At 33.9% G+C, this 26,334-nt stretch overlaps 8 protein-coding genes and 1 pseudogene across 13 annotated transcripts; 6 read left to right on the forward strand and 3 right to left on the reverse strand.

Moving 5' to 3' along the window:
* Nucleotides 1-229: 229 nt before the first annotated feature.
* Nucleotides 230-2,731, reverse strand: PEX22 (peroxin 22). The gene is made up of 8 exons (NM_113082.4): nt 2,326-2,731; nt 1,816-2,067; nt 1,692-1,739; nt 1,523-1,579; nt 1,343-1,444; nt 971-1,036; nt 717-818; nt 230-639 (listed from the first exon to the last, which is right to left on the reverse strand). The coding sequence occupies exons 1-8, from the start codon at nt 2,443-2,445 to the stop codon at nt 535-537; spliced, it is 852 nt and encodes a 283-aa protein (NP_566696.2). The 5' UTR covers nt 2,446-2,731; the 3' UTR covers nt 230-534.
* Nucleotides 2,732-3,025: 294 nt separating this feature from the next.
* Nucleotides 3,026-4,185, reverse strand: CYCP2;1 (cyclin p2;1). The gene is made up of 2 exons (NM_113083.5): nt 3,655-4,185; nt 3,026-3,400 (listed from the first exon to the last, which is right to left on the reverse strand). The coding sequence occupies exons 1-2, from the start codon at nt 4,038-4,040 to the stop codon at nt 3,154-3,156; spliced, it is 633 nt and encodes a 210-aa protein (NP_188825.1). The 5' UTR covers nt 4,041-4,185; the 3' UTR covers nt 3,026-3,153.
* A 1,298-nt stretch (nt 4,186-5,483) lies between these two features.
* BBX10 (B-box type zinc finger protein with CCT domain-containing protein) lies at nt 5,484-7,573 on the forward strand (the record flags this gene model as incomplete). Of its 3 annotated transcripts, NM_001338553.1 has the most annotated exons (6): nt 5,484-5,662; nt 5,877-6,460; nt 6,540-6,767; nt 6,854-7,104; nt 7,191-7,336; nt 7,450-7,573. In NM_001338553.1, 4 exons carry the CDS (start codon nt 5,963-5,965, stop codon nt 7,318-7,320), a joined length of 1,107 nt encoding a protein of 368 aa, NP_001326646.1. The 3 variants fall into 3 exon arrangements, with proteins under 3 accessions (NP_001326646.1, NP_188826.2, NP_001319614.1); NM_113084.2 differs by lacking the exons at nt 5,484-5,662; nt 7,450-7,573 and having other exon boundaries at nt 5,910-6,460; nt 7,191-7,320; NM_001338552.1 differs by lacking the exons at nt 5,484-5,662; nt 7,450-7,573 and having other exon boundaries at nt 5,975-6,460; nt 7,191-7,417.
* Nucleotides 7,574-8,059: 486 nt separating this feature from the next.
* BBX31 (B-box type zinc finger family protein) lies at nt 8,060-9,160 on the reverse strand. The gene has a single exon (NM_113085.4). The coding sequence runs from the start codon at nt 8,888-8,890 to the stop codon at nt 8,525-8,527; it is 366 nt and encodes a 121-aa protein (NP_188827.1). The 5' UTR covers nt 8,891-9,160; the 3' UTR covers nt 8,060-8,524.
* A 5,414-nt stretch (nt 9,161-14,574) lies between these two features.
* On the forward strand, nt 14,575-15,614 carry AT3G21900 (Receptor-like protein kinase-related family protein; the record flags this gene model as incomplete). 2 transcript variants are annotated; one of them, NM_113086.2, is made up of 2 exons in its annotated part: nt 14,575-14,958; nt 15,157-15,614. In NM_113086.2, 2 exons carry the CDS (start codon nt 14,620-14,622, stop codon nt 15,568-15,570), a joined length of 753 nt encoding a protein of 250 aa, NP_188828.1. The 2 variants fall into 2 exon arrangements, with proteins under 2 accessions (NP_188828.1, NP_001326136.1); NM_001338554.1 differs by having other exon boundaries at nt 14,620-14,963; nt 15,138-15,570.
* An 880-nt stretch (nt 15,615-16,494) lies between these two features.
* AT3G21910 (cysteine-rich repeat secretory protein, putative (DUF26)) lies at nt 16,495-17,632 on the forward strand (the record flags this gene model as incomplete). The annotated part of the gene is made up of 2 exons (NM_113087.2): nt 16,495-16,943; nt 17,141-17,632. Exons 1-2 carry the CDS (start codon nt 16,599-16,601, stop codon nt 17,630-17,632), a joined length of 837 nt encoding a protein of 278 aa, NP_188829.1. The 5' UTR covers nt 16,495-16,598.
* A 2,191-nt stretch (nt 17,633-19,823) lies between these two features.
* Nucleotides 19,824-20,971, forward strand: AT3G21920 (cysteine-rich repeat secretory protein, putative (DUF26)). Of its 2 annotated transcripts, none has more exons than NM_001338555.1 (2): nt 19,824-20,275; nt 20,489-20,971. In NM_001338555.1, exons 1-2 carry the CDS (start codon nt 19,853-19,855, stop codon nt 20,966-20,968), a joined length of 903 nt encoding a protein of 300 aa, NP_001326238.1. In that variant the 5' UTR covers nt 19,824-19,852; the 3' UTR covers nt 20,969-20,971. The 2 variants fall into 2 exon arrangements, with proteins under 2 accessions (NP_001326238.1, NP_188830.1); NM_113088.3 differs by having other exon boundaries at nt 19,866-20,275.
* Nucleotides 20,972-22,468: 1,497 nt separating this feature from the next.
* AT3G21930 (cysteine-rich repeat secretory protein) lies at nt 22,469-23,588 on the forward strand. The gene is made up of 2 exons (NM_113089.2): nt 22,469-22,872; nt 23,086-23,588. Exons 1-2 carry the CDS (start codon nt 22,516-22,518, stop codon nt 23,563-23,565), a joined length of 837 nt encoding a protein of 278 aa, NP_188831.2. The 5' UTR covers nt 22,469-22,515; the 3' UTR covers nt 23,566-23,588.
* A 1,148-nt stretch (nt 23,589-24,736) lies between these two features.
* Nucleotides 24,737-25,720, forward strand: AT3G21933 (annotated as a pseudogene). The gene has a single exon.
* Nucleotides 25,721-26,334: the final 614 nt, after the last annotated feature.

Genomic DNA, 26,334 nt, shown 5'->3' on the forward strand with positions numbered 1-26,334 from the left:
ACTGTTTTTCACAGAATTAATTGATCTTAGTATTACACGGCAATGTCTAGAAGATCTCTTTGTTTTCTCTTAATACCACAAATGTTCCAATTAGGACAATTCAGTACACAGTTTTATTTGATCATCCACTGTTTTTCACATACAGATCAGGATTTTTTTTACCAACTATATGAAGTATTACTTTATAATATAAATGAATTAAATCAAGGAAAAATATAAGCAAGTCATATTTTCTTTAAGCATTTCGATATAGAACTAATCCACACTTCGTCGATGAACTAATGACTAAACAACGGACATTTGTTTATTTCTTAAAGAATTTTGCTAAGTTGCTAATACAAAAATTACAAACTTGGATACTTTCACAGAGGCACTCGCAGTAATATCTAACTCCAAATGTATATCAAACTTTAATTTAGACACAATCAAAGAAAAATGAAAAACAAGTTTCAAGTTTCAGCCTAAGAGACACTCGATCAACGATGCTTAAGTCAGGACAACGTAATATCTTTCACCTCTCTTTTTTTGTTGATATTAAACACTTCCAAAGAACTGTTCTATTGACTGCGAGGTGAACACATTTGGAGCTGTTCGCTCGGGTTTCACCGTAGCGACATGAAGCTGATATTTGATGAACCTCTGCAAATAAGAGGGGAATGAGTTAAACTAAAAGCTAAGGTAAGAATGTAAATGAGTAAACAAGGAAATGACTTTACAGCTAGTTGTGTGCTGATTTCCGGGTTTGTATCAATATGCCAGTCAGGTTCTAGCTGTCTGACAAAGGAAGTTCTTCCTATCTCTGTACTACAAAAGAGCACCTGCAATTTCATGTTTACAGAATTGTGATTCTTACATTTTCTCGAAACATACACAGCAATATCGAAAGTCATGCTTTGATACGATTATTGGAAGGCTTTCTAAGACCGCTAACGAGTGCAAGATTTTGTAGAAGAAAGCTTGATTTGAATACCTTATCTTTGACTAAACCACCAGATGTAAAAACTCCTGCATTCTCTAAAGCCTGTAAAACTTTGGCCTGCAAATTAGAGCTCAAAATGTGAGTTTCAGAAACTACTGACAATAAGCATATAGTAACACCAATGAACTCGATTCCTCTAATAATGTAAAGATATGTGCTTAAGAATCCTTCTAATTACACATTATTCATCGACCAACTATTATCGATATGAATATCCATGTAATGTTATGACCTACTGCCCGAGTATTTAAGCTAACCATGTTCAATAATAACCACAACTAATTTACTCTGTCCTACTAGAGACTAGTTCCAACACGAAGGCAAACAAAAGAACACGAATGAGAGAGAAAAACAAATGCTCACCTCGCTTTCATCGTCAAGAACTCTTTCCATAAGATACAAATCACTATACTTTGTAATCTCTAGTAGAACTTCCAAAACAGATGACCTCACTGTGGCTTGTTTCTGCATAAAATCACTCGTCTCAGATACAAACGCATCACACACTATATAAATAAAATCTCAAAACGAAAATATCATTACTTGGAGTTCTTCTGGACTTGTTTCCTCAAGAATTACTCCAAGAAGACGGCATGTTACCTACAAATGCATATTAGACAACTCAATAATAAAACCAACGCTTCAATAAGGTGCCTAACATGACCAAACACTATCCATAGCTCTGAGAATATTAATACTGATATAAAATTACCTTCCTTCCTTCACTAAGCTTCTGTCTAACTATTTGCCCCAAAGTAGGCTGCAAAAATACAGAACAAAGTGAATAATACTCTATAACACAAAATTTCAAACTGTTTAGAGAAAAAGAATGTTACTTTAACAGGTTGAAAGAACTGATCAACAACATCTTGCACCGCATTATCCTCACGAGGCGAAGAAACTTCCGGAGCAACCGAAGAAGCTAGATTCGACTGAGAAGCAGCAGCAGCAGCACTAGACGTTTCAGCATTGTGAATCCTACGCTTCGGCTGCCTTCTCTGACGTTGCTCTCCGGGCGTTCTTATCGCCCTCCACGTAAATATCACCGCAATCGCAAGCCCCGCAATCGCACCAATTGATCTTGAATCCTAAATCACAACAACATCAATAGCAAAAACAAATCAACTTACATAACAATAATAACTCAAAAGTTTCGATCTTTCTAATCCCAAATCACCTAAAATCACTCAAATTTGAGCTGAATCATAACATTAAGTAATTAGTTTCATCAATTTGAAGATCAATTTGTCAAAAATTGGATTCACTTCCCACCAACGAAAAACCACAATTCACACCAGATCCGATACAGAAACGTTGTAAATAGAGAGAGAGATCGAGAAAGGAACCAGATTTCGAATCGATGTAGTGGAGAAAAGGCTTGACATTTTGAAAGCAACGTAAGCGCTTAAACGCTTAATCAACCGAACGATCTCTTCAGTAGGCGACGGCGACGACGATTCCGCCATTAATTTCACCTTTCCTTCAAAGCCAATTTCAAATACGTCGTCGGTTTAAACACGAACGTCCAGATTCTTAGCTTCAGCTTTCAGATATGGGGCACTGTTCTCGAGCCTCCTCCCTGAACTAAGAGAGAAAAGAGGAATTTTACTTTTCCATTAGAACACAACTAGGCAAAGTCAATTTGTTTGGACACGTGTCTTGTTAAACACGTGGTGGTGGATGAGCGTGTGAGACCATTGTTTTTTATCATAGGGTGCGATGGATCTGATCTGTACGAAACGGTGCGTTTTGCTCTTATGTAAAGGAAATTTTACACGATAAACCGAAGACGATTGGAGGAGTAAGAAAACTAGGAAACTAGAATTGGATTTTGGTTTGTTGTTGTTGGATACTTAAGTCATCATGGAGTATCATTTTACAGTGAAAAGAAGAAAATAGAGAGATGAACCTGAAGAACAAAACAACATGTGCAAAATGTAGGAAAAAATAGCTTATATCATTTAGTTGAAATCTACAAACTATTTAACTTAACAGATTTACATTGTAAAATCTCTAGTATACATAGTTTGAGATTTCAATTATTTTTCTCTAGCAAAAATTTGAGATAATTTCTTCAAAATATAAATAAAATTTCGATAGTTAGTGCGTAAACTTTTTCTGTCAACCAAACGCGTTCAGTTAAAAGTTATATTAAAAAAATTCATATACATATATCAAACATATAAAGATGATAAAGTAGATGCTGGAGAGAGACTTTCTTGCATTGGTTGAATATCTTTGAGGGAAGAAACGGCGTCGTTTAGTTGCATCTCTTTTTCGAGGTGAAAGCAATAGCTCTCGAAAACTCTAAAACTCACAGTAACTCTAAAGTCAAGAAGAAAGAGAAGCTCCAACTCCATTTTGTTCAAGTCTGCATTGCTTACGCCTCCAACCCGAGCATAGAACTCGTTGTTGTAGTGCCTGTGAATATGAAATTTGTTAGAAAAAACGAAAACCTCTCTTATCTCATCCAATACATGTTGAAACCTTGAAATCAATAACTTAAAAGGGGCACTTAACATACATATAGGTACAAAGTTTGTCCTCATTTTATATTGGTTAGATATAAAATGTATCTTTCATTTTGTTAATCAATTAAGATACAACTATGATCTATAGTTTCATGATTAGTCTAATTTCAAGATATTATAGAAATTCAAGAAAGGCTTACTTACACGTCATCTAGTATCTTGGCAGCAATCATGACACAAGTGACGAGGAGTCTATGAACATTCAAGGAGACAACCAAAGAACCAGGATGCTTATGAGCCAACCGGTCTATGTACACATACCCAACAACGAAACATGCCGGGCTACATTTTGTGTACTTATATATCCTCTCAAGGTATTTAGCTATACTTATGCTCGGCGCTCTCACGCCGTGAAACGCCTCCAAGCTCTTCCCAAATCCCTTAGTTTGCTTAGCTAACCACTCGTTTCGTGCCACGAGCTTCTCCATCACATGGGAGATTATAGTCAGCACTCTTGGAGTGGCTGCTTCCGTTGCCGATTCTGGTCCCACGACCGGGTCCAGTTCATCGTCTCCGGCTGCGGTTAACATGGGTTCTCTTCAGTTTTCGTTAATGGGCCATGTTGTATAGTTCGTTTTGGGTATATATGGCTTGTAGATTGGGTGGTTGAGATACGATGAGCTTAAGATGTTACGTGGGGATGTTATCATGTTTCGTCTGACTTTGGACGAGTGTGAGATGGTTTTGACACGTGTCACTTCGCGAGAAGATAGGATTCCGATGATTTTTGTATACCTTGAGCAATGAAATTAGTTATCATTTATCAAACAAATAACTTTATTTTCCACTTAATTTTCTGCATATTACTAGCATTATTACCCAAAATTAAGTTTCCGGGTCTTGGTCCATAATTTTCTCGTCCGGTACAATTTCCTTTGAAAAGTCTCACAGTACACAAATTTTACTACATACGCTGGAATATATTCTTGATGTAAATACTATATATAGATGTAAATTAATGTTAGATACATTATTTGAAAAAAGGCATACGCGTTGCCGGTCACTGCATACATGTTTAATGTTTTGATAAGGAGAGTTTATGCATAGGTCATATAATGTTATGTGGCCATTTTTTCTTATCTCTGTTTTGAAGTTCATTTATCTTTGTTTACGTTAATAGTTATCATGTTTCTTACTTTTATCTATCAAATCTATATATCATTTTCTTTGCATAAGGCATTTTTTTCTTAAATTGTATCCTTTTAAATAGTTAGGTTGGTGTGCAACTTCTTAAAAAGAAAAGTTAGTTCTTTGAGGATTATATCAAAAGATAATTACTAGTTCAAATTTTACAATTTTCTTTTAGAAACAAATTTTTTACGAAATAGCTGACAACATTTTTTAGGTTAGGAATCCCAAAATTTGAGGGTAGCCTGATCAAAAAGTTAGAAATGCTAACAACTTATTTCTATTCAAGAGTCAACTGCATAGCCATTATACATGCATGTACATTAAACTGATGATAATATAGAAGTTGATGTGGCCTAGTCTATTTCAAATGAAATGACTCAATGATCTCACATCTATATATCAAATGTTAGAGATACCAAAAGACATCACACAATTCAGAAAAACTGATAACTCTTTCAAACTAGTTGAGAACATATTTTCGAAAAAGAAACGTACGTGGCTCAATATTCAAGTAAATTACGACATGTATTACACGTATAAACGATATCAATAAATTTATTGGGAACCACAAGTAAGTAACACTAGTAATAGCTAGTATCGACCCGAAACAACGAGTTTTAAGGTTTGCCACAGAGCACAAAATCTATCGAGCAAGAAAAAAATCAGATAGTACTATCTTGACAAGCGATATAATCACAATTACCTATGCATGTCTTCATAATAAATCACGTCAAGGCTCATAATTACGCCACGTGGATTTTAACCGCGTGGACACACGTTTTCACAAGGTATAAAAGAAGCAACCCTACCTCTCTTTCTTCTACGTGATTCGCACACCACTGTAAAAGTGTAAAAAAACTCTTTTTTTGTTCTTCTTCACATTTCATTCGATTCAAAAAATATTCTGTTCTTAGATTGTAATCTGTTTTTTTTTCTGTAATCTCCCATTATTGGGTTTTGAATTTCTCGTCATTTTACGAAAAAGGTTGTGAATCGGCCTAATCGATCTCGGTCGTCATAAGTGAGTGCTTCTTCCTCCGTATTAGCTCTCAAAAACATTTGTGTTTCTATTTGAAACGTAACAATTTACGATATTTTTCCTCACAAATTAATGTAATTGAAACACAAAACCCTATCATGCATGATGCACCCATATATTACCATCTTTAATTCCAAAATCATCATTTTCCTTCCATGATTTGTATCTGAAATGGTCATGCATCTATGTTGCGCAGGATCTTACGTGTGTTTTACTAATCGTGAAACAATATCAACGTCAGATTCTTCTCTATACACTTTTCTTTAAGTTTACCCAATCATCATGTCTCCAAGTATGGAGCCAAAGTGTGACCATTGTGCAACCTCGCAAGCATTGATTTACTGCAAATCCGATTTGGCTAAACTATGCCTAAACTGCGACGTCCATGTACACTCTGCGAATCCTCTGTCTCACAGGCACATACGCTCTTTGATCTGCGAGAAATGCTTCTCACAGCCAGCCGCAATCCGCTGTCTCGACGAGAAGGTTTCATACTGCCAAGGATGTCATTGGCACGAAAGCAACTGTTCGGAGTTAGGACACAGAGTTCAGAGCTTGAATCCTTTCTCTGGTTGTCCTTCTCCTACAGATTTTAACAGAATGTGGTCTTCAATTCTTGAACCTCCTGTCTCCGGCTTGCTTAGTCCGTTCGTTGGTTCTTTTCCCTTGAATGATCTCAACAATACCATGTTCGATACCGCTTATTCCATGGTACCACACAACATCAGTTACACTCAGAATTTCAGTGATAATTTGTCTTTCTTTTCCACGGAATCTAAGGTAATAATTAAAGGAGTGAAAAGTGTTCCTTATAAGTTCTTGATGAAAAATACAGTTCTTATTTGTGTGTATGTTCCAGGGATATCCTGATATGGTTCTTAAACTTGAAGAAGGAGAAGAAGATCTATGTGAAGGGCTTAACTTGGATGATGCACCATTAAACTTTGACGTAGGAGATGATATTATCGGATGTTCATCAGAAGTACACATAGAACCGGACCATACGGTACCAAATTGCCTATTGATTGACAAGACTAACACATCCAGCTTTACCGGCTCCAACTTTACTGTAGACAAGGCTCTAGAGGTCTCTTTCGCTTTTTTGTTGTCGTTGTTGTAGTTTCTAGTACCTCAAGAAAGTTTCTAATATAAATTGTGTTATTCTGTTTCCAGGCATCGCCACCAGGTCAGCAAATGAACATCAACACTGGACTTCAGCTTCCTCTATCACCTGTCTTGTTCGGACAAATCCATCCATCTCTTAACATCACTGGTGAAAACAATGCAGCTGATTACCAGGATTGTGGGATGTCTCCAGGGTTTATAATGAGTGAAGCGCCATGGGAAACGAATTTTGAAGTTAGTTGTCCACAAGCAAGAAACGAGGCTAAGTTGAGATACAAGGAGAAGAAATTAAAGCGCTCGTAAGTTTATTACTAATCATTACAAAACAGAGTTTATACCAACTTGGATCAGGTTTAATGGTGTTTTTCTTTTTTTTTAATTGTAGTTTTGGGAAACAGATTCGATATGCATCTCGCAAAGCAAGAGCTGACACGAGGAAAAGAGTGAAAGGAAGATTTGTGAAAGCTGGTGACAGTTATGATTATGATCCATCATCACCGACGACGAACAATTGAAATTTACAAAAATAATGTACAGTCTTCTTTCCCAAACAGACTTAAACCATGCTTCATGATGATGATAAAGGTTGGTAAAAACAGTTTCTTGTCGGGAAAGTAATGTATTGTTTGTCTTATTGTGTATAGTTTTTGTGAATCGAAGAAATCAACATGTTGAGGCATGGGAACGTTGGAGAACTAAATAAAGTTGGTGGAAAGCCAAAATGGTGAAAATTATTTAGTAACTTCTTTTATTTACAGAATCTCTTTTGTTTTTGATTATTTTTAAGTTGGGTTTTTCCTTTTATAGGACAAATCCTAATTTATCTCTTTATAAATAAATTTCCTAGCTGTTTTTTTTTTTATTAATAATAAAGTAGCAGTGATTACAATCTGCTCCATTACAGAGCTCGCGTTTAACGTGTTTCAAGAGAACAATTCTCTACTTATTAAGCATTGCATTATGAAGATGTTTCACTTGCAAAAAGTTTAGTTATTACCCCACTGGTTTAGAACCAATTGGTTCTTAGTTTTGAATCTTAACCTTATTTTAAATTAAAATGTTGTTTTTACTAAGTTAAGAAAAGTTAGGAGGAAGTTTAACTAATTTCTATTTCAATGGTTAAGAACTATTGGATTCTTAAAAAACAACAATTCAAAAATGTCTATCCACTCAAAATACAACACATATACTCTTCTTAGTTTTAAGAAAACATCTTAATTAAGATGTTTATCTTAGCTAAGGTTTGTTGTTTCATTAAATTTAATCACTTTTATTGCTAAGAATACAAGGCTGGAGTTGCTTTTATGTACCTTTAAATTAAGGAAAATGACAAGTCCAAAGAAGTAGTGAGAAAGATTTACTACACTAAAATAAATATCTAACAAAATACCAAACAGAGAGTTTGGTGAGTTAATTTTTTTTTACAGCAGTTTTATGGAACTTTTTGTTTGTTGGTTACAAACATTGCTTAGTAGAAAAAAGCAAAAGATTCGAAGAATAACTCAATAACAACAAACGATCCTTGTTTCTTCCCTTTCTATTGCAGATATTTTTTGCTATTTTTAGTCACTACCCATTTCTTAAAATTCTTTTTTTTTTTTCATTACACATTTCTTAAAATTCTAAGCTTCATAAAATTAAAATTTTCAGATTTTTCTTAAAAGAAAATTGCATAAAAACCCTAGAATATTTATAGCTTACACCAAAAAAATCTAATAATCAGAGAAAAACAAACGGAACCTCATGATTATCTTGTTCACTTCTATTCTCCACGGTGGTTTCTCCGACCGTCGTCACCGACGGTAAAACAACGTGGAAGTCATGATCTCCGACGAGGCACCGGCGCGTGAGTTTCTGACAAGAAGTGCATAGCACGCGCCTTACGTGTCTCCAAGCTAGAAAATTCGCTCCATGAACCCACCGGTCACATTTTCTACAGAGGAACGCCGAGTCCGCTTCACAGAACACGGAGGCGTCTCCGTCGCAAAGCTCACACCTTACCGGAACACTCGGTCTCGTGCAGAGACTCCGGCAACCTCCTCCGTCACTTCTTCTGCTCTCTTCATTATTCAAGCCTCTACACATTTTTCTCAATCTCTTTCTTGATCTGTTTCACTTTCTCTTTCTTCTGGGTGATATTGAGGAAAGAAGATTTGGGAATAGGAGAAACGTTTATACATTTATATAGGAATCTTATTTCTTTAAAACTAATGATGTGTTTGTGTTGTGTTGTTGTTGGACACGTGGATGAATCTTGCCCTGTTATTTTGACGTAAATGCCCTTATGAGGGCAAAATCGTTAATTTCAAAATTAAAAACGCTTCTCCTCCAAGCGATCTCTCGACCTCATATTGGACGCACAACTTTAAAATTTTCGAAACAAACTCCGTTTTTTTTTTTTTGCAAATCGAAACAAACCTCTAGTACGACTTCTTTTGGTTTATATCACCCACCACTTCAATGTGAATCATTGTTTTTTTTGTTTTTTGTACGATATGATGTTATATGTATCTTATTGTAATGTGATTACGGTGTACGATAAACCAAACTATTGAGAATTTAAAATTTTAATAGATGCACCGAAAGGTTAACAAACAATCGATTCTATAAACAAATATGAATGATTGCGAATTTAGTTAATTACGATGGAGTTTCCTTGTCCAAAGCGAAAACATATATAGTCGTGTAGTTTATCTCTTTTTTTCCAAGGTATAAATTTTGAGACATTTACATGATATTTAAGGTTCTAGAACTAGTTGGATAAAAAAAACCGGCATATATTATCATTCGTTTCTTAGCACACCTTCATTTTCCTATTGAAATTTGTGACAGAATTTTCTAAAATAATTAAGGGATTGTTTAGAGAAAAAAATTAAAGATACTACAAGTGATTAGTGGAGGATAGGGGGTACGCATAAGAAACGGCTAGAATTTAGGGTGATATCAAGTATCGTTGTTATTGGTTGTCTTTGGGACATTGTGTGGTTGTTAGTCAGTCAACTCTTAATTAATTATATAAGCTTACTATCAGAACAAGCAAAGAGGACTTCACTTGTATGGTTCACATTTAAAGATTTTTTTTTGGGTTGATTTATTAGTCATTTATTTGTTTAATATTAGTGAAAGCTACCCCACGAATTACGAATAATATCAGTTAATTAAAAAGGTTTGATTATTTTGAATTGCTATACATTGCGTGTGATTGCTTAGTAGTACGTATATAAGTAATCGAAAAGCATTTTAATGTCACAATATTCGATTTTGTAGTTAGCATCACATTATTCGTAAACAGTGTTTGTAAAATAGTGAATTCATTTAGTAAGTGTCTTAATCTATTGTTAAAGCAACCTAATAAGATTAATTACATACTACAGTTCGGACGAAATAAAATAAAGTAATTAGCAAAATATGTTATTGAATCTCTTTAACCAAAATTATAATATAGTTATTCGTTGTTGCTAAAATATATCGTATCGGTTAAAACATAGCAGCACATCATATCTATCGCCATCGTTTAGACATGTAATGATCGGAGTCATACATTTCGTTAACTTAAATTCTACTAATAGTACAAAATTTACGTGAAGATAGAGATAATTATAAAGCATTAAATGATCAAAAATATCTTCAATGATGTTATTAGATTTTTTAACTGCATATATATGTTTAATATTGAAGATTAATTAGACCAAATTAAAACCTTGACATTATGTAATATATAATTTGAGTAGGTATTTTCCATTTTGGACGTTCAACTAGAGTTGTTGTTCTTTATGCCTCCAATCTTGCTTCGATTCGGATATAATGCAGAAAGTTATACTGAATCAAAGGTAGGTTACAAATATGTTTATGTGAAGAAAAAAATTTCAGTTTTTGAAAGAAATATAAAAGCTTGAGAAATAGAAAGACTAGAGTATATATGTACATCTCATTATATAATCGGTACATAACCAACTGGTTTCTGTTAAACCACAACCTGTAACACTCTGTCTCTAATACAAGTAAGATCGGGTATTGGCGGACTCTACTCAGAATAGAAAATACACATATTGTCTTATACCATTTTATGAAGACTATATATCTAACTTTTTACATACACAAAGTATATATATAACAAAAAAAAAACCCACGACATTTCTCTACAAAATTTAAGATAAAGTAGTGGGTCGTATGGATTATTGACTGATCAAAAATACGCACACTTATTAGACGGACTGAAATAATAATGAGACGAAAATATTATTATATTTGTATGTTTGATACGTTATGGAAAAAAAAAGTGATGTTGTTGTTGTCCACAAGTTGATTCAGTGTTGATGCATAAGTCCACTTGTGTGGATCATATTGGTTCAAAAATCCAAAAGCTTTTTATTTTCTAATTTTGTCCTCAGATTTTTCTGTCTGTTCTTTATTGTTGCCTGTTGGTACGAGACCTTAGCCGTCCAATCTTTCCAAAAGTATGTGACCATTATTTTTTTGCAATTTTAATATTCAGATTTTTTTTTAGTTGGTACGTAGGACATATTATCACATTTACGCATGTATACGCGTAACTATAACCCTGGCTAGTTTATAAAATATCTTTTTATAGTTTTGATCGAAGTTGAAGAAACTTGGACGGTGATATGAATATGATATCTTATGCTAAATCATTTTGTTGTCTAAACGATTTGCGTTAGTAAAAACGATTGTCCAAGAAAAATATAAGCTATATATGAGCCTATATAGTATGTAATGAAACAAACTATTTAACATAAAAGTATATATAGACTAAAAAAAAAGAGTATATATAGAGTTCGGGGTATGTTGTAAAAAGGCCATTGTAATAACTTATTTATCATCAACAAAATCCAAAAAGCTAATAGATCTTTGAATTAGAATTAGTAACTTAAATAAATACTATCATTGTCTTGAAATCAAAACAGTGTGTATATAAATATATGATCACAAGTTTGGGAGAAACATCGTTAAGGTAAAGTGGATACGAGAGATTGCAATTTTAAGAGAAACATTAGTTGGATACATGAAGAAACTTATATCAAAAATTCATCTTCAAAAATGATGAAACAAAAGGTGTGTATGGAAGAACCAGATGGTCAACTTGACACATATTCCACTGATATTAATAACTGTTTAATCTATGACTTTGGAAGAGCAATGATTCTTTTTTCCTATAGAAGTGAGAGAATGTTCATATTAGAGAGAAAAAAAATCTTTGATAACAAAACAAAATCCCTTGTCTAGTTGTGGTCTCAAGTAGAAATTTTTGTTTCACTCACTTCCAACTTGTCTAAGACATTATATGTTCCCAAGCGTTTAAACCACTGAAAAACTTCCATTCATTAAATAAAGCTTATAGGAAAAGATGCAACAAGTGTATGACGTTAATGTCTACACACCCACCTTACCTAGACTGTTGTTAGAACACTAGTTTAATATTTTTCCTTGGCTAGGTTATTTTACTCAAACTTACCTTTAATAAAAAAAATTTAATTATTGGATAGTTCCGCTTAAGGGTTTGAACCCAAATACTTATCGGAAAACCGATCGAATGGATTCAATTTTTCTATATCCGATGAACCAATTCCGAATCCAAACCGAAAAAGAGAAAAAATTGATGTAGAAAGTTTCTTTGTAAATTAAGAATATATTTGACCAAAACCTGAATCCGAACCGAAATCAACTGTACCAAACCATCTATTTTAGATTACATTTTCAGTTTGAAACCATTATTCATATACCAAACATATAAAAACCCGAACCGGATTGGAAAAGCGCATTAGCCAATCAGTAGGCCTAATTTATCAGTCCCCGTAGGCCCAAATTATTTAATAACGTAACATCAAAACTCAATTACTGGAGGCCATATGCAGGCCCAAATTAGTGTTTCGCTTGCTAGGGCTTTAAAGTAAGGTTATGGATTCTTGTTTGTAGGATCTTCTCTTGCTTAGCCAAGGCAACTATACTCTATTACTAGATGAGTATCCGTACTACGTGCGAGTTTATGTATTATTATTTACAAATTGTTTTATATAATGTATGTTCATATAAAGTAAAGTTGAATGCATCGGTTTTGAAACATAAATATAATTTGTAATTGTTTTTGAAAAGTCCTACTATATTAGTTCATCTGAAAAACGAATGTGCTTGAGTTATTTTTTATTGTTGTTTTAAATTCTCAGGTTTTTTTTAATTTATATATCCTTGTTTTTTGGTTCTAAGTGTAGATTGTGAGACGGTGAAATTTTAGAAAATTTATTTCTTACACTAAAAATATAACATGTCTTTATTAACCATGTCTCTGCATATTCAATCTAAGCTTATTCAACTTGATGTTCTTGAAAAGTTTAGTTAAAATCTTGTCATAATCTTATATCTCACGTTTTAGTTATAAGGATAGCTCATCAAACATCTTTCAAATTACTTGTTTTCTTAGCATAAATCTCGAAAAGCATCTGCATATTCATTTAGTTTCTTTCATAATAATTGTCTAATTTTTAGGCAAGTCTAATTTTTAGGCAAGTAATATATGTAGCATGTTTGGATTTTATGATCACTTTAGCCACTTAAGTGGATCTCAAAATTAAAGAAGATATATTGAATTAAAAAATATAGAAAAAGTGATGGTTCAAGTTCTGATTAATTATATCCTTTATGTTGAATTAATTACTAATTATGTATTACTTATTTTATGAAGTCTAGGTGGCAAGCTCTCATGTGCTGATGTGTCAAGTTGTGGGAGAGAGTTAGCCTCCTTTCATATATATGATTCTACCTGTTCCACATTAAGCTCCAGTTTACAGGACAGTACTCAGACCGATTTTAGATGCTTAATAGCTTCAGCTCTGTGACAGTTCTCCACACTATATGTCTATATCGGGTATAATTACTCCATGTTCCTCTCGTTCAGTCTGATCCAACGCTGCCTAGCTAAACTAAGGCAGCATCAACGTCACTACTTTCCGATTCTAAGAAATCTAAATTCAGAAACACTTCAAATTTCTAAGCAGCTCAGACTTTGTTTACCTGATGAAACCCAGGTTCATGAGTCAATGTAACACCAAGCTCATGTATAATAGAGTATAAACTGGAGCTTAATGTGGAAATAACCTGATGAAACCCAGGTTCATGAGCTTAATGTGGAACATGTAGAATAATAGAGTATAGTTACACTCTTACTTTGATATTTTCAGATGAAGGCTCCACGTCGCCAATGCTGTGACATCTCTCCATCATATGAGGAAACAAAAGGCTAACTTTTCATGGTTCAGAAACTTGTGGAAGTCTGTATCCGAAGATCTCTCGACATTCTGACAATATTTGTCGATGGGTTTGGTCGTTTTTGTGTAATAATATGCAACATTGTTTAACCAGTACGGCTTCTCTTCTCTTGTTATTAAGTTTTCCTAGTTAAACTATTAAATGTATAAAATGCTAATTGTAGATGAAACTGAAAAGTTGAAAAAGAAGAAGATGAAACTGAAAGTTTAAATCTTATATTTGACCCAAAATAAAATAAAAACAGAGAAGCTTGTAATTATAGAAAATAATAATTCCTTCATTTCAGGTTGTCACCATAAAAATGGTGTGACTGTAAGAGTCTGAACTCAGTCACACCTCTTTACTTTTTCTTCGGCCTTCTTGTAGCCGCAAATACTTCTCTGTCATCTCCGTTACAAGCTCTAAACATTTATTTGAATTTATCAATAGAATTCGTATAATGTAACCAAAAACCGTAAACTAAATATATTTTATAAAACTTATCTCCATTCAACATCCAAATCCGTTCGAGTCTCACACAAAAATCCAATAAAATGTACTATTCATCGCCGACATGCTTCGTTTTGATCACTATATTTGCCGTGGTGGTAACACAACTGATCTTTATGCGCACCGTTTCGTCCTTGAACATGACCAATGCCTATCTGAACCACAAATGCTTAGCCAATCAAGGGAAATACAAGCCGGGAAGTTGGTATGAGAAAAAACTCCAAAGTATTATAGTCTCTATCGGTAGCGGTGATGGTTTTACCCTTGGTTACGACATGATGGCCCTTGGTAAGGATTCTGATTACGTAGCCGTCACCAACCAGTGCCGTGGCGACTCCAACGGGTCCATGTGCCGCTCCTGCTTTGCCACCGCCATCGCAAGGGTAACGCTATTTCATTATTGATTAGCTTTCACGTCTTTCTTTATTACATGTATAAATTTGTGCACACATATATGTCAGTTTTGGCGTTATATCTTATATTTTATATGTAAATTACTCCATGCAATGTTGATATTGATTTTGGCGTTAATATGACAAATGTATATGACCGCTTCGTATAGAAGATGCCCGCGATATAAGGGGGCAATAATATGGTACGACCAATGTACTCTCCAGATTTCTCCGTTCGATACTCAAGGGAAGTTCGACAAAGATAATGATTTCTGTATGTCCAACAAGAAGAAAATGAACGTAGATTCGTTTGGAGAGAAGTGGATGACATTCCTCGACAATTTGGTAGGTATAGCCCTCAAAGATCATTTGTATGCCGCTGGGGATACAAGGTTCGGGACAAAGAAGTTGTACGGGATGGTGCAGTGTAGGCTTGACATATATAATAATAGTTGTCGAGAGTGTGTTGGACACATAGCCGTAAAATTTCAAGATTGCTGGCATGGTAAACAAGGAGCTAGAGTGTTGGGTAGTGGTTGTAACTTTAGGTATGAGCTTTACCCTTTTGTTGGTAGTAACAAGCGCGGTCGTAATTTAAACTAATTTTAAATTCTTATGCATTTAGATATTTTTTTTCCGTAAACTTTAAATTATATATATATAATTTATTATTATTATTATTTTGTTTAGAAAAAACAATGTCACGTAGTTTAAATAAATTTTCTTTGTATTATGCTTTAGAAACATTTTAAATAATGTATTTTTGAACTTCTCGTGTTAAATTTATTTTCTGTAAATTTCTAAAACGTTTTCATGAAATTTATAGATAGTAATCAAGGAAAGCATTAAAAAAAAGAAGAAGAAGAGAAACATTGCATTATTATGTTTGAAAAACTATATTTAACCGTGGTTAGTTAGTTACAAATGATTGATATTTTAATAGGAAAAAATAACCAGCATTAAGAAAGTCATCAAAATGAAAACATTTCCCCCCAATTTGGATTCTAACACACGAGGGAGAAATATGGTAAACGTTTTGCATCATCACTATTATAAAATAAAGAATGAGGAACCGATAATATGTCTAAATGAGAACAGCGAAATCTATATGAAAACATGTAATTCATTAACATCTAGTAAATATCAACTCAGTATCTAGTACATAGTTCAACACATGTTTGAGTTACTCAGCATCTCATGATCTTGCTTTAGTAATATAAATATCTGTTTGTTTGTTGTTGTTTTAAGAAAAAATAAATAATAATCTAGAAACATAAAAACCAAACACTAAGTTGTATAGAATCTTATAATATTCGACCAACAAAAAACAAAGAATCTTGTAAGTTGTAATTATAGAAATTAGCAATTTTTTCATTGTCACCGTACAAATCTTGTGATTATAAGAGTTTGAACTCAGTCACACCTTTGAACTTTTGCTTTTTCTTCGGCTTTCTTGTCGCCGTAAATACTAATTTCCCACTCCTGTCCGTTACAAACTTATACTCTATTAGAAACTTTAATTGATTAAAAAGATTTCTCATAAGGTATCAAATCCCTCATCATATACATCACAGTCTCAACACTTTATCTACAAAATAACACTCCCGTTTAAAACTAAAACATCCAAAACAATGTACTCTTTATCTTCTGTATCAAAACACCTTATTTTGGTCCATATATTGGCCCTGGTGGCCACACAACTGCTTCTCATACGTAGCGTTTCGTCTTTGAACATGACCAATTCCTATCTGAACCACAAATGCTTTGTCAGTCAAGGGAAATACAAGCCAGGAAGTGCACATGAGAAAAGCCTAGAAGCTATCATCCATTCCATCTCGGTTGGTGAAAATGTTAATAGCGGTTACGACATGATGTCATTTGGTGACGGTCCAGATCTAGTCTGCGTTGTCCTCCAGTGCCGTGGTGACTCCTACGGGTCCAAGTGCCGCTCCTGCTTTGCCTCAGCCATGGCCGGGGTAATGTCACTTTAATATTATTTTTTTAGCTGCCAAATAGTTACATGATAATGCGTACACATATCTCAGTTTTGGTTACATCTTATTCTTAGCGATAAATAAAATATAACAGACTAGAAAACTATATCTTATATGTAAATTAGTTCATGCAGTGTTGATATTGATTGTGGCGTCGATATGCAACATGTATATGACAGCTTCGTAGGAGATGTCCGAGATATAAAGGGGGAATAATATGGTTCGACCAATGTCTTCTCGAGATTTCTTCGATCGATAATGTAGGGCAGCTCAATTACGGTGATAGTTTCTGTATGTCCAACGCGAAGAATGTGGGAGATGATCCATTTTCTTTCATACTGAAGTGGGATACTCTCTTCGACAATATATCACGTATAGCTATCACTGAAAAGAATAAAAACTTAAAAGATACCAACAAACCGGCACTATACGGGGCGGGGGAGAAGAGGCTCGGGACAAAGAAGAAGATGTACGGAATGGTTCAGTGTACAGATGACTTATCTGTTAAGGCTTGTGAGGAGTGTCTGGTTGCTAATATCTTGAAGTTTCAAAATTGCTGGAAAAGTGGTAAACGCGGTGCGAGGGTTTTGGATAGGAGCTGTAACTTTAGGTATGAGCTTTACCCTTTTGTTAATGCCAAGACTGGTCCTAATTCTTATTTTAAGAGTTAATGATTTTTTTTAAAAATACAGGTTTTAGAGTTTGTTTGTTTTTGTAAATTATCAATTTTATTTTACATTAATTAATTATTTTATGTAGAAGAAATCTTATGATGTTGTTAAAATAAAGGGAACCATCCCAAAAGTCACTTGTATTTTGGCTTTATTGTATTTCATGATATCTCCATGTTTTTATTGCACTACATGACACTTCTTAAAATTTTATACCATTTTGCCTTTGATAAAATACACGATTTATATTGTACGTGCCCCAAATAATTCTAATATGGAAATTCTAAATTGTTGACAAGAAAAACCAAAACAAATCTAAAACATGTGGTGTAAGTACTATGACAGATCATTACGTACATATATCAAACAAAACCTCTAATACATTTGAATGAACGTTTTTTTATATATAATATACGTAAATCTTAAATTGAATACCAAAGCATTATGTACGTCAAAACTAAAATGACATTTAGTACACGACAGACAAACACTGTATTTATTTTGTTAAGTACTGTTTTTCATTATTAATTAAGTGTATTGTCTATAAACCCACCAAAGTGTGATTGATTCCAATAAATACTCATGGTTGTCATGAGATGTAATTTACACTCTTCATCAAATACTTCAGCCTAATCCAACACCATTCAGAATAATTTGGAAGTCTATACCCGGGGATCCTTTGGAATTCTTACAATAGTTATTTCCTTGATGGGCTTGGTCATCTTTGTATATAATATGCAACTATTGGTTGAATGGCCTTTCTTCTATTTTTATAGAGTTTTACTCGTTAAATTATTTTAGTGCTATCTCAGGGTCTATCTTTGAAACATTTTGAATCAAATTTATCAAAAAGAAGATATATATAACTTAAAGCAATTTTCTTATCTGGAGAGACACAAACGTAAAACTAATAACAGTTGATAATGTTTGACCGAAACAAAAGAATCTATAATTATAGTAATTAACATTTCCTTCATTTCAGGTCGTCACTGTATAATCATGTGACTGTGAGAGTTTGAACTCAGTCACACTTTTGAAGTTTTACTTTTTCGTTGGCCTTTTTGTCACCACACATACAAATAAAACTAACTTCTCTCAGGTAACCAAAAACTGTAAACTGTAAACTTTATCATTTACCTTAACCCGGGAATTCGCCTTTTGTCTATTTTTTAAACCACTTTGTTTGATTTTGAATTGTGTTAGTCTTATGCATACTGTTTTCTTTTGCTTTGATTTGTATTGTTTGATTTTAATTGCTTGGTGTGCACAAAAAAAAAAGAAGATATTAATTGCTTGGTTTAGTTAAGTTTGTATTAGAAAACCAGAATCAAACTCTTGTTAACCTTAGATTATGTACTTGTGTATTCTCGATGAGTTAATTCATTACTCCTTGTGGTTATTAGTGCATTAGGAATTTAATTGACTAAAAAACCATATCAAAGAACAAACTCACTTCTTTTTTTTTTGTAAACTGAACAAACTCACTTTAACGTGTCATCTTCCTTCGTAAGAGGCGGTCAGAGAAGCAAAACTGTACCAAATTAAATGTCATAAGGAGTCTGATTCGATTATTCCCTTAATGAAAGAGTCACCTACTTGATGCTCTACTGTTATCTACGAGCATCCAACATTCCCTAGATGTACAACTTCAATTGTTTGGACTTTGGAGGATCTCGAAAATAGGATCCGAGTAACCGAATATTCAAATGGGAAAAAGATAGCCAATCGTATACGATGTATATCACATAAATTCTGATTTTTTTTATTAAAGTTCAATTTTCTATGGGTTTGGCCATTTTTTGTATGATATGCAACCATGTTCAACAAATTATGGCCTCTGTTCTCTTGTTTGTAGAGTTTTCCTCGTTAAGCTGTTTTAGACTTCTAGTTCCATCTCAGGATCTAGCTTTTCAATATTTTAAATTTTAGCAATTTTCCTTAATAAATATATAATATAGAAACACAGAAACATGATAAATTAGCAAATATATATAATTAGATGAAATCTGAAAATTGGAATCGACCATGTTACGTTGGACAAAAAAACCAAAGAATTTTGTAATTATAGAAATCAACAATTCCTTCATTTCAGGTCGTTATACTACAATCGTGTGATTGTAATTGTTTGAACTCAGTCACACCTTCAAGCTTTTACTGTTTCGTCGGCCCTCTTGTTTCCACAAAGTTCCTCCCGAGTCTCCTACATAAACATCAGTCTCAATGCTAAAAATTTATTTTAAAACACCCCACTTGGAAACACAAATAAATAAAAATAAATTCAAAACAATGTATTCTTCATCATCTGTATCAAAACGCTTCGTTCTAGTCCCTATTGTGGTCGTGGTGACCACACAACTCCTCCTGGTACGTAACGTTTCTTCACTAAACCTTACCAATTCGTATCTTCACCACAAATGCGTAGTCAATCAAGGGAAATACAAGCCAGGAAGCAAGTACGAGAAATCCCTCGATGATATCATCCAAAGCTTTTCGAATAAAGATAAAGATTCGTATGGTTTTCGTACCGGTTACAGCATGAAGGCCTACGGTAAAGAACCTGATATGGTCTCCATCACCTACCAGTGCCGTATCGACTCTCGTGGGCCCAAGTGCCAGTCCTGCGTTGTCACGGCCGGTTATGAGGTAACATACTTGAGTGTTACTAATAAGGTAGCTTTCACATAATGTATAAATATGCGTGCAGAGTCTACCGACACACACTATATTTATGTTTAGATCTAACACAAATATAAACGCGAGAAACTATATCTTATATATGAAATTAGTCCATGCAATGTTGATATTAATTATGGGCCTGTGGGCCTGTGGCGTTAATATGCTAAATGTCTATGACAGCTTCTTCGTAAGAGATGTCCGAGATATAAAGAGGCAATAATATGGTACGACCAATGTCTTGTGGAGTTTTCTTCGTTAGATACTTCTGGGCAGATCAATTACGACGACAACTTCTGTATGCCTAGCGCGAAGAACCTGATCGGCAATTCAATCTCTCTTGAAGAAAGGTTGCATCTCCTCAACAATCTTACAAAGATAGCCGTCACGAAAATAGATAAAAACATAGAAGGTATAAAAAAACCAGTACTGTATGCGGCGGGGGAGAAGAGACTCGGGACGAAAAGTCTATACGGAATGGTGCAATGTTCGGCTGACTTATCTGTTCAGGGTTGTAATGAGTGTATGTTATATTATATAGTGCATTTTCAAGAGTGCTGGGAAAATAAACAAGGAGTAAGAGTTTTGAGTAGAAGCTGTAACTTTAGGTATGAGCTTTACCCTTTTATTAACCCTAAGGGTCCTTATTATACAAAGTTCTAAAGCAATTTGAATATGTTACTCTTATAATGTTTTTTCTTTTCTTTTTAACTTCAAATTTCCCCTTACTTAACGTGAATTGTTTTCTATTATTTAGTAAAATATCATATGATGTAGTTTAAATTTCTATCAGTTAGTAAACGATTCTAAATAATTAATTTTTGAATTTTCATATCTTACCATAGTGGCTAGATAGACTTGTTATTAAGGCTTTTTGTTCATTTGATTGTCTTTGGAAATTGTTGATGATTCATTGATTAGTAAATGTGTTCATAACATGGAAATGAATTAGTCTTGTTTAGTGAATTCATAACATGGGAATGAATTAGCCCAAGGATCACACTTGTTAGATGTTGTATTAATCGCCATAAACCACCTCTCGATCATCTTTATCATTTACCTTAACCCGGGAATTCGCCTTTTGTCTATTTTTTAAACCACTTTGTTTGATTTTGAATTGTGTTAGTCTTATGCATACTGTTTTCTTTTGCTTTGATTTGTATTGTTTGATTTTAATTGCTTGGTGTGCACAAAAAAAAAAAGAAGATATTAATTGCTTGGTTTAGTTAAGTTTGTATTAGAAAACCAGAATCAAACTCTTGTTAACCTTAGATTATGTACTTGTGTATTCTCGATGAGTTAATTCATTACTCCTTGTGGTTATTAGTGCATTAGGAATTTAATTGACTAAAAAACCATATCAAAGAACAAACTCACTTCTTTTTTTTTTGTAAACTGAACAAACTCACTTTAACGTGTCATCTTCCTTCGTAAGAGGCGGTCAGAGAAGCAAAACTGTACCAAATTAAATGTCATAAGGAGTCTGATTCGATTATTCCCTTAATGAAAGAGTCACCTACTTGATGCTCTACTGTTATCTACGAGCATCCAACATTCCCTAGATGTACAACTTCAATTGTTTGGACTTTGGAGGATCTCGAAAATAGGATCCGAGTAACCGAATATTCAAATGGGAAAAAGATAGCCAATCGTATACGATGTATATCACATAAATTCTGATTTTTTTTATTAAAGTTCAATTTTCTATGGGTTTGGCCATTTTTTGTATGATATGCAACCATGTTCAACAAATTATGGCCTCTGTTCTCTTGTTTGTAGAGTTTTCCTCGTTAAGCTGTTTTAGACTTCTAGTTCCATCTCAGGATCTAGCTTTTCAATATTTTAAATTTTAGCAATTTTCCTTAATAAATATATAATATAGAAACACAGAAACATGATAAATTAGCAAATATATATAATTAGATGAAATCTGAAAATTGGAATCGACCATGTTACGTTGGACAAAAAAACCAAAGAATTTTGTAATTATAGAAATCAACAATTCCTTCATTTCAGGTCGTTATACTACAATCGTGTGATTGTAATTGTTTGAACTCAGTCACACCTTCAAGCTTTTACTGTTTCGTCGGCCCTCTTGTTTCCACAAAGTTCCTCCCGAGTCTCCTACATAAACATCAGTCTCAATGCTAAAAATTTATTTTAAAACACCCCACTTGGAAACACAAATAAATAAAAATAAATTCAAAACAATGTATTCTTCATCATCTGTATCAAAACGCTTCGTTCTAGTCCCTATTGTGGTCGTGGTGACCACACAACTCCTCCTGGTACGTAACGTTTCTTCACTAAACCTTACCAATTCGTATCTTCACCACAAATGCGTAGTCAATCAAGGGAAATACAAGCCAGGAAGCAAGTACGAGAAATCCCTCGATGATATCATCCAAAGCTTTTCGAATAAAGATAAAGATTCGTATGGTTTTCGTACCGGTTACAGCATGAAGGCCTACGGTAAAGAACCTGATATGGTCTCCATCACCTACCAGTGCCGTATCGACTCTCGTGGGCCCAAGTGCCAGTCCTGCGTTGTCACGGCCGGTTATGAGGTAACATACTTGAGTGTTACTAATAAGGTAGCTTTCACATAATGTATAAATATGCGTGCAGAGTCTACCGACACACACTATATTTATGTTTAGATCTAACACAAATATAAACGCGAGAAACTATATCTTATATATGAAATTAGTCCATGCAATGTTGATATTAATTATGGGCCTGTGGGCCTGTGGCGTTAATATGCTAAATGTCTATGACAGCTTCTTCGTAAGAGATGTCCGAGATATAAAGAGGCAATAATATGGTACGACCAATGTCTTGTGGAGTTTTCTTCGTTAGATACTTCTGGGCAGATCAATTACGACGACAACTTCTGTATGCCTAGCGCGAAGAACCTGATCGGCAATTCAATCTCTCTTGAAGAAAGGTTGCATCTCCTCAACAATCTTACAAAGATAGCCGTCACGAAAATAGATAAAAACATAGAAGGTATAAAAAAACCAGTACTGTATGCGGCGGGGGAGAAGAGACTCGGGACGAAAAGTCTATACGGAATGGTGCAATGTTCGGCTGACTTATCTGTTCAGGGTTGTAATGAGTGTATGTTATATTATATAGTGCATTTTCAAGAGTGCTGGGAAAGTAAACAAGGAGTAAGAGTTTTGAGTAGAAGCTGTAACTTTAGGTATGAGCTTTACCCTTTTATTAGCCCCAAGGGTTCTTACTATACCAAGTTCTAAAGCAATTTGAATTTATTTTTCTATTATTTAGCAAAATATCATATGATGTAGTTGAAGTAAAAATTTTTATCAGTTAAGTAAACGATTCTAAATAATTCATTTTTGAAATTTTCATGTCAAGTTGTTTTCTTTAAATTGTTAAAACTATATATCAAGATTAAATTGCATTAACATGTTAATCCGATCCGAACATCAAAATAATCATTATGAAACTTTTAGTAAGTGAAATGAAATATATATTTATTGAGTTCTACATTACACTACAAAAAAATACGTCCGTTACATTTATGGTTTACGTCAGATTTTCGGTAACTATAAGAAGTTTGCGTTAGTTAAAACTAACGTCTCATGGGCTGACGTGAAGTTAATTAACTCTAATAATCACTGTCAATATTTTTCCCATTTGTCGATTTTACGTCATTTACACAAGTGATGTTAAATAAGTGATGTGTTCAAGCATTTTTTTTCAATAAGTTAGAAAGTATTCATTTTTCCAAACATAATTTGAAAAGTAATTATTTTAATATTCACAATTTGTAAAAGAAATACTTTTCACTATTTGCTTTGTACATTAAAATTTGTACAAATTATTTAGTATACATATATACAGAAATATACATAAATTAAAAAATATTTTTATTTGTACATTTCATTAATAGTACAAATGTACACAAATTTATATTTTTATTCGTATAGCCAATTTAATATATATATATATATATACATAAATAAAATATGTATATTTTTATCATTTTACCAGGATTTTACACTGAATCTTGTAAAAATATAACTACGTAATAAATCAATAATGGCTTCATCTGAGGTCGGCATCGTATAAATTGTGTGATTGTAAAAGTTATGACTCAGTCACGCCTTTGAACCTTTACTTTTTCATCGGCCCTTCTCTCGCCGCAAGTTCCAAGTATTAATTCTAACCTCTCTCTCCTCTCCTCCATTACAAACTCGAAAACATTTTTTCCGAAAACCTAAGTGGTCAATTGAAAACCTTACTATAAGGTAACCAAAAACTAAGACTATAAAAAGGAATTTTTTTTTTATCTCCACTCAACATCCTAATTCCTCTTAGTCTCGACGGTTCATCTATAAGAAACAATCTTTTGGAACGAAACAAAATTACAAATCCGAAGCAATGTACTTTCCACCATCGTCTGTACCAAAACGCCTTGTCTTGGTCCATATCTCTGCCGTGGTGGCCATAAAACTGCTCCTTATACGCAGCGTTTCTTCCTTGAACATGACCAATGCGTATCTGCAACACAAATGCATTGTAAGTGAAGGGAAGTATCAGCCTGGAAGTGTATACGAGAAAAACCTCAATATAATCATCCGTGCCTCATCAGCCGGCGATTTTCGCAGTGGTTTCGATTTGGTTTTCCGTGGTAAGGGTTCCAATTTCGTTACATTAATGTACCAATGCCGTGGCGACTCCTACTGGTCAAGGTGCCGCTCCTGCTACACCACCGCCCTCTCGGCGGTAACGTCACTCTAATATTATTTATTACCTATCACACATTTACGTATGAATGCAGAAGCACACATACACATGTAAATTTTCGTTACATCGTAGAAGTACATATTATAGAAAAAATATATGTTATACGTTAATTATTACGTGCAATGTTGTAATTAATTGTGGTGTCAATATGCAAATTTTTCTATGATAGCTTCGTAAGAGATGTTCGAGAAACAAGGGGGGAATAATATGGTACGACCAATGTCTTATGGAGATTTCTTCCATCCGCAATGAAGGAAAGCTCGATTACAACAACAACTTCTGAATGTCCAACACGAAGAATGCCAGCGGATCGCCTCTGGAGTTCAAACAGAAAATGGTCGATTTCCTACTAAATTTGGGGTTGAAAGCTACCAGTGAAGACAACATGGACAAGTACAACCAGGCGGTGATGTATGCGATGGGGGAGGAAAGAGTTGGGACAAAGAAGCTTTATGCGATGGTACAGTGTACGAAAGACTTATGGTTGAAGACTTGCTATGCGTGCTTGGAATGGATTATCCTCAAGGAATCGGACTGCTGCGATGGTAAACTAGGAGGGAGAGTTTTCAGTACCAGTTGTAACTATAGGTATGAGCTTTACCCTTTTATTAAACCAACTGTTTGATGAGAGTTCATGTATATGCGTGTGTGTGTTACGTATGTGTTGTGTTTGAATAAATGTTTTGAGAGAACACGAATTTTGCTTTTCTTGTTTGTTTGTGGTTTGTTTTGTATAACACATGTTAGAGAGTTGATTTCTACACGCACTATATAACATAATTTGTTTCATAATATATAGTTAGTTCTTTTTGTTTCATTTTATGTAATGGCTTCAAGCTACACACATTTCCAAGTATATATACTTTGTACGAAGCGAAAGTTTTTAACGTTGTTAGTCAATCGCTAAATTAATAACAAATTTAAAGATGTCATGTTTTAGACCAAAAAAAAAAAAAGAAGATGTCATGTAAATTGAACATCAGAATATCACTTCCAAAATTTCACATGAATAAAGTATATATATCAGTTAGTTCTCAATTAATTGAACAACAATTCTGATCCGCCCAACTTCCGTCATGCACGCTAACAGCTGCGGTATAGACCATTGGTAATGTTTTAGACAATATTAACATCGGATCACATGTAACTAGCTAGATGAATTTTCTCAGCGCTATCTAGCTGTTAGCATCTAAAAGATGTTAGAATCGAGTGCAAATAAATTTAGCCTCTTTGAATGAAACAACATAACAACT

The sequence above is a fragment of the Arabidopsis thaliana genome, chromosome 3 (assembly GCF_000001735.4).
Source record: "Arabidopsis thaliana chromosome 3, partial sequence".
NCBI classification, from domain to species: domain Eukaryota; kingdom Viridiplantae; phylum Streptophyta; class Magnoliopsida; order Brassicales; family Brassicaceae; genus Arabidopsis; species Arabidopsis thaliana.

Bases quoted from the DNA above. Each gene is read 5' to 3' on its own strand.
- AT3G21930 (NM_113089.2), top strand. From the start codon at position 22,516: ATGTATTCTTCATCATCTGTATCAAAACGCTTCGTTCTAGTCCCTATT. The intron at 22,873-23,085 runs GTAACATACTTG...TGTCTATGACAG, and splicing joins TTGTCACGGCCGGTTATGAG to CTTCTTCGTAAGAGATGTCC.
- BBX31 (NM_113085.4), bottom strand. From the start codon at position 8,890: ATGTGTAGAGGCTTGAATAATGAAGAGAGCAGAAGAAGTGACGGAGGA.
- AT3G21920 (NM_001338555.1), top strand. From the start codon at position 19,853: ATGCTAAAAATTTATTTTAAAACACCCCACTTGGAAACACAAATAAAT. The intron at 20,276-20,488 runs GTAACATACTTG...TGTCTATGACAG, and splicing joins TTGTCACGGCCGGTTATGAG to CTTCTTCGTAAGAGATGTCC.
- PEX22 (NM_113082.4), bottom strand. From the start codon at position 2,445: ATGGCGGAATCGTCGTCGCCGTCGCCTACTGAAGAGATCGTTCGGTTG. The intron at 1,037-1,342 runs GTGAGCATTTGT...TCTAATTTGCAG, and splicing joins TTCTTGACGATGAAAGCGAG to GCCAAAGTTTTACAGGCTTT. The intron at 819-970 runs GTATTCAAATCA...ATGAAATTGCAG, and splicing joins GTGGTTTAGTCAAAGATAAG to GTGCTCTTTTGTAGTACAGA.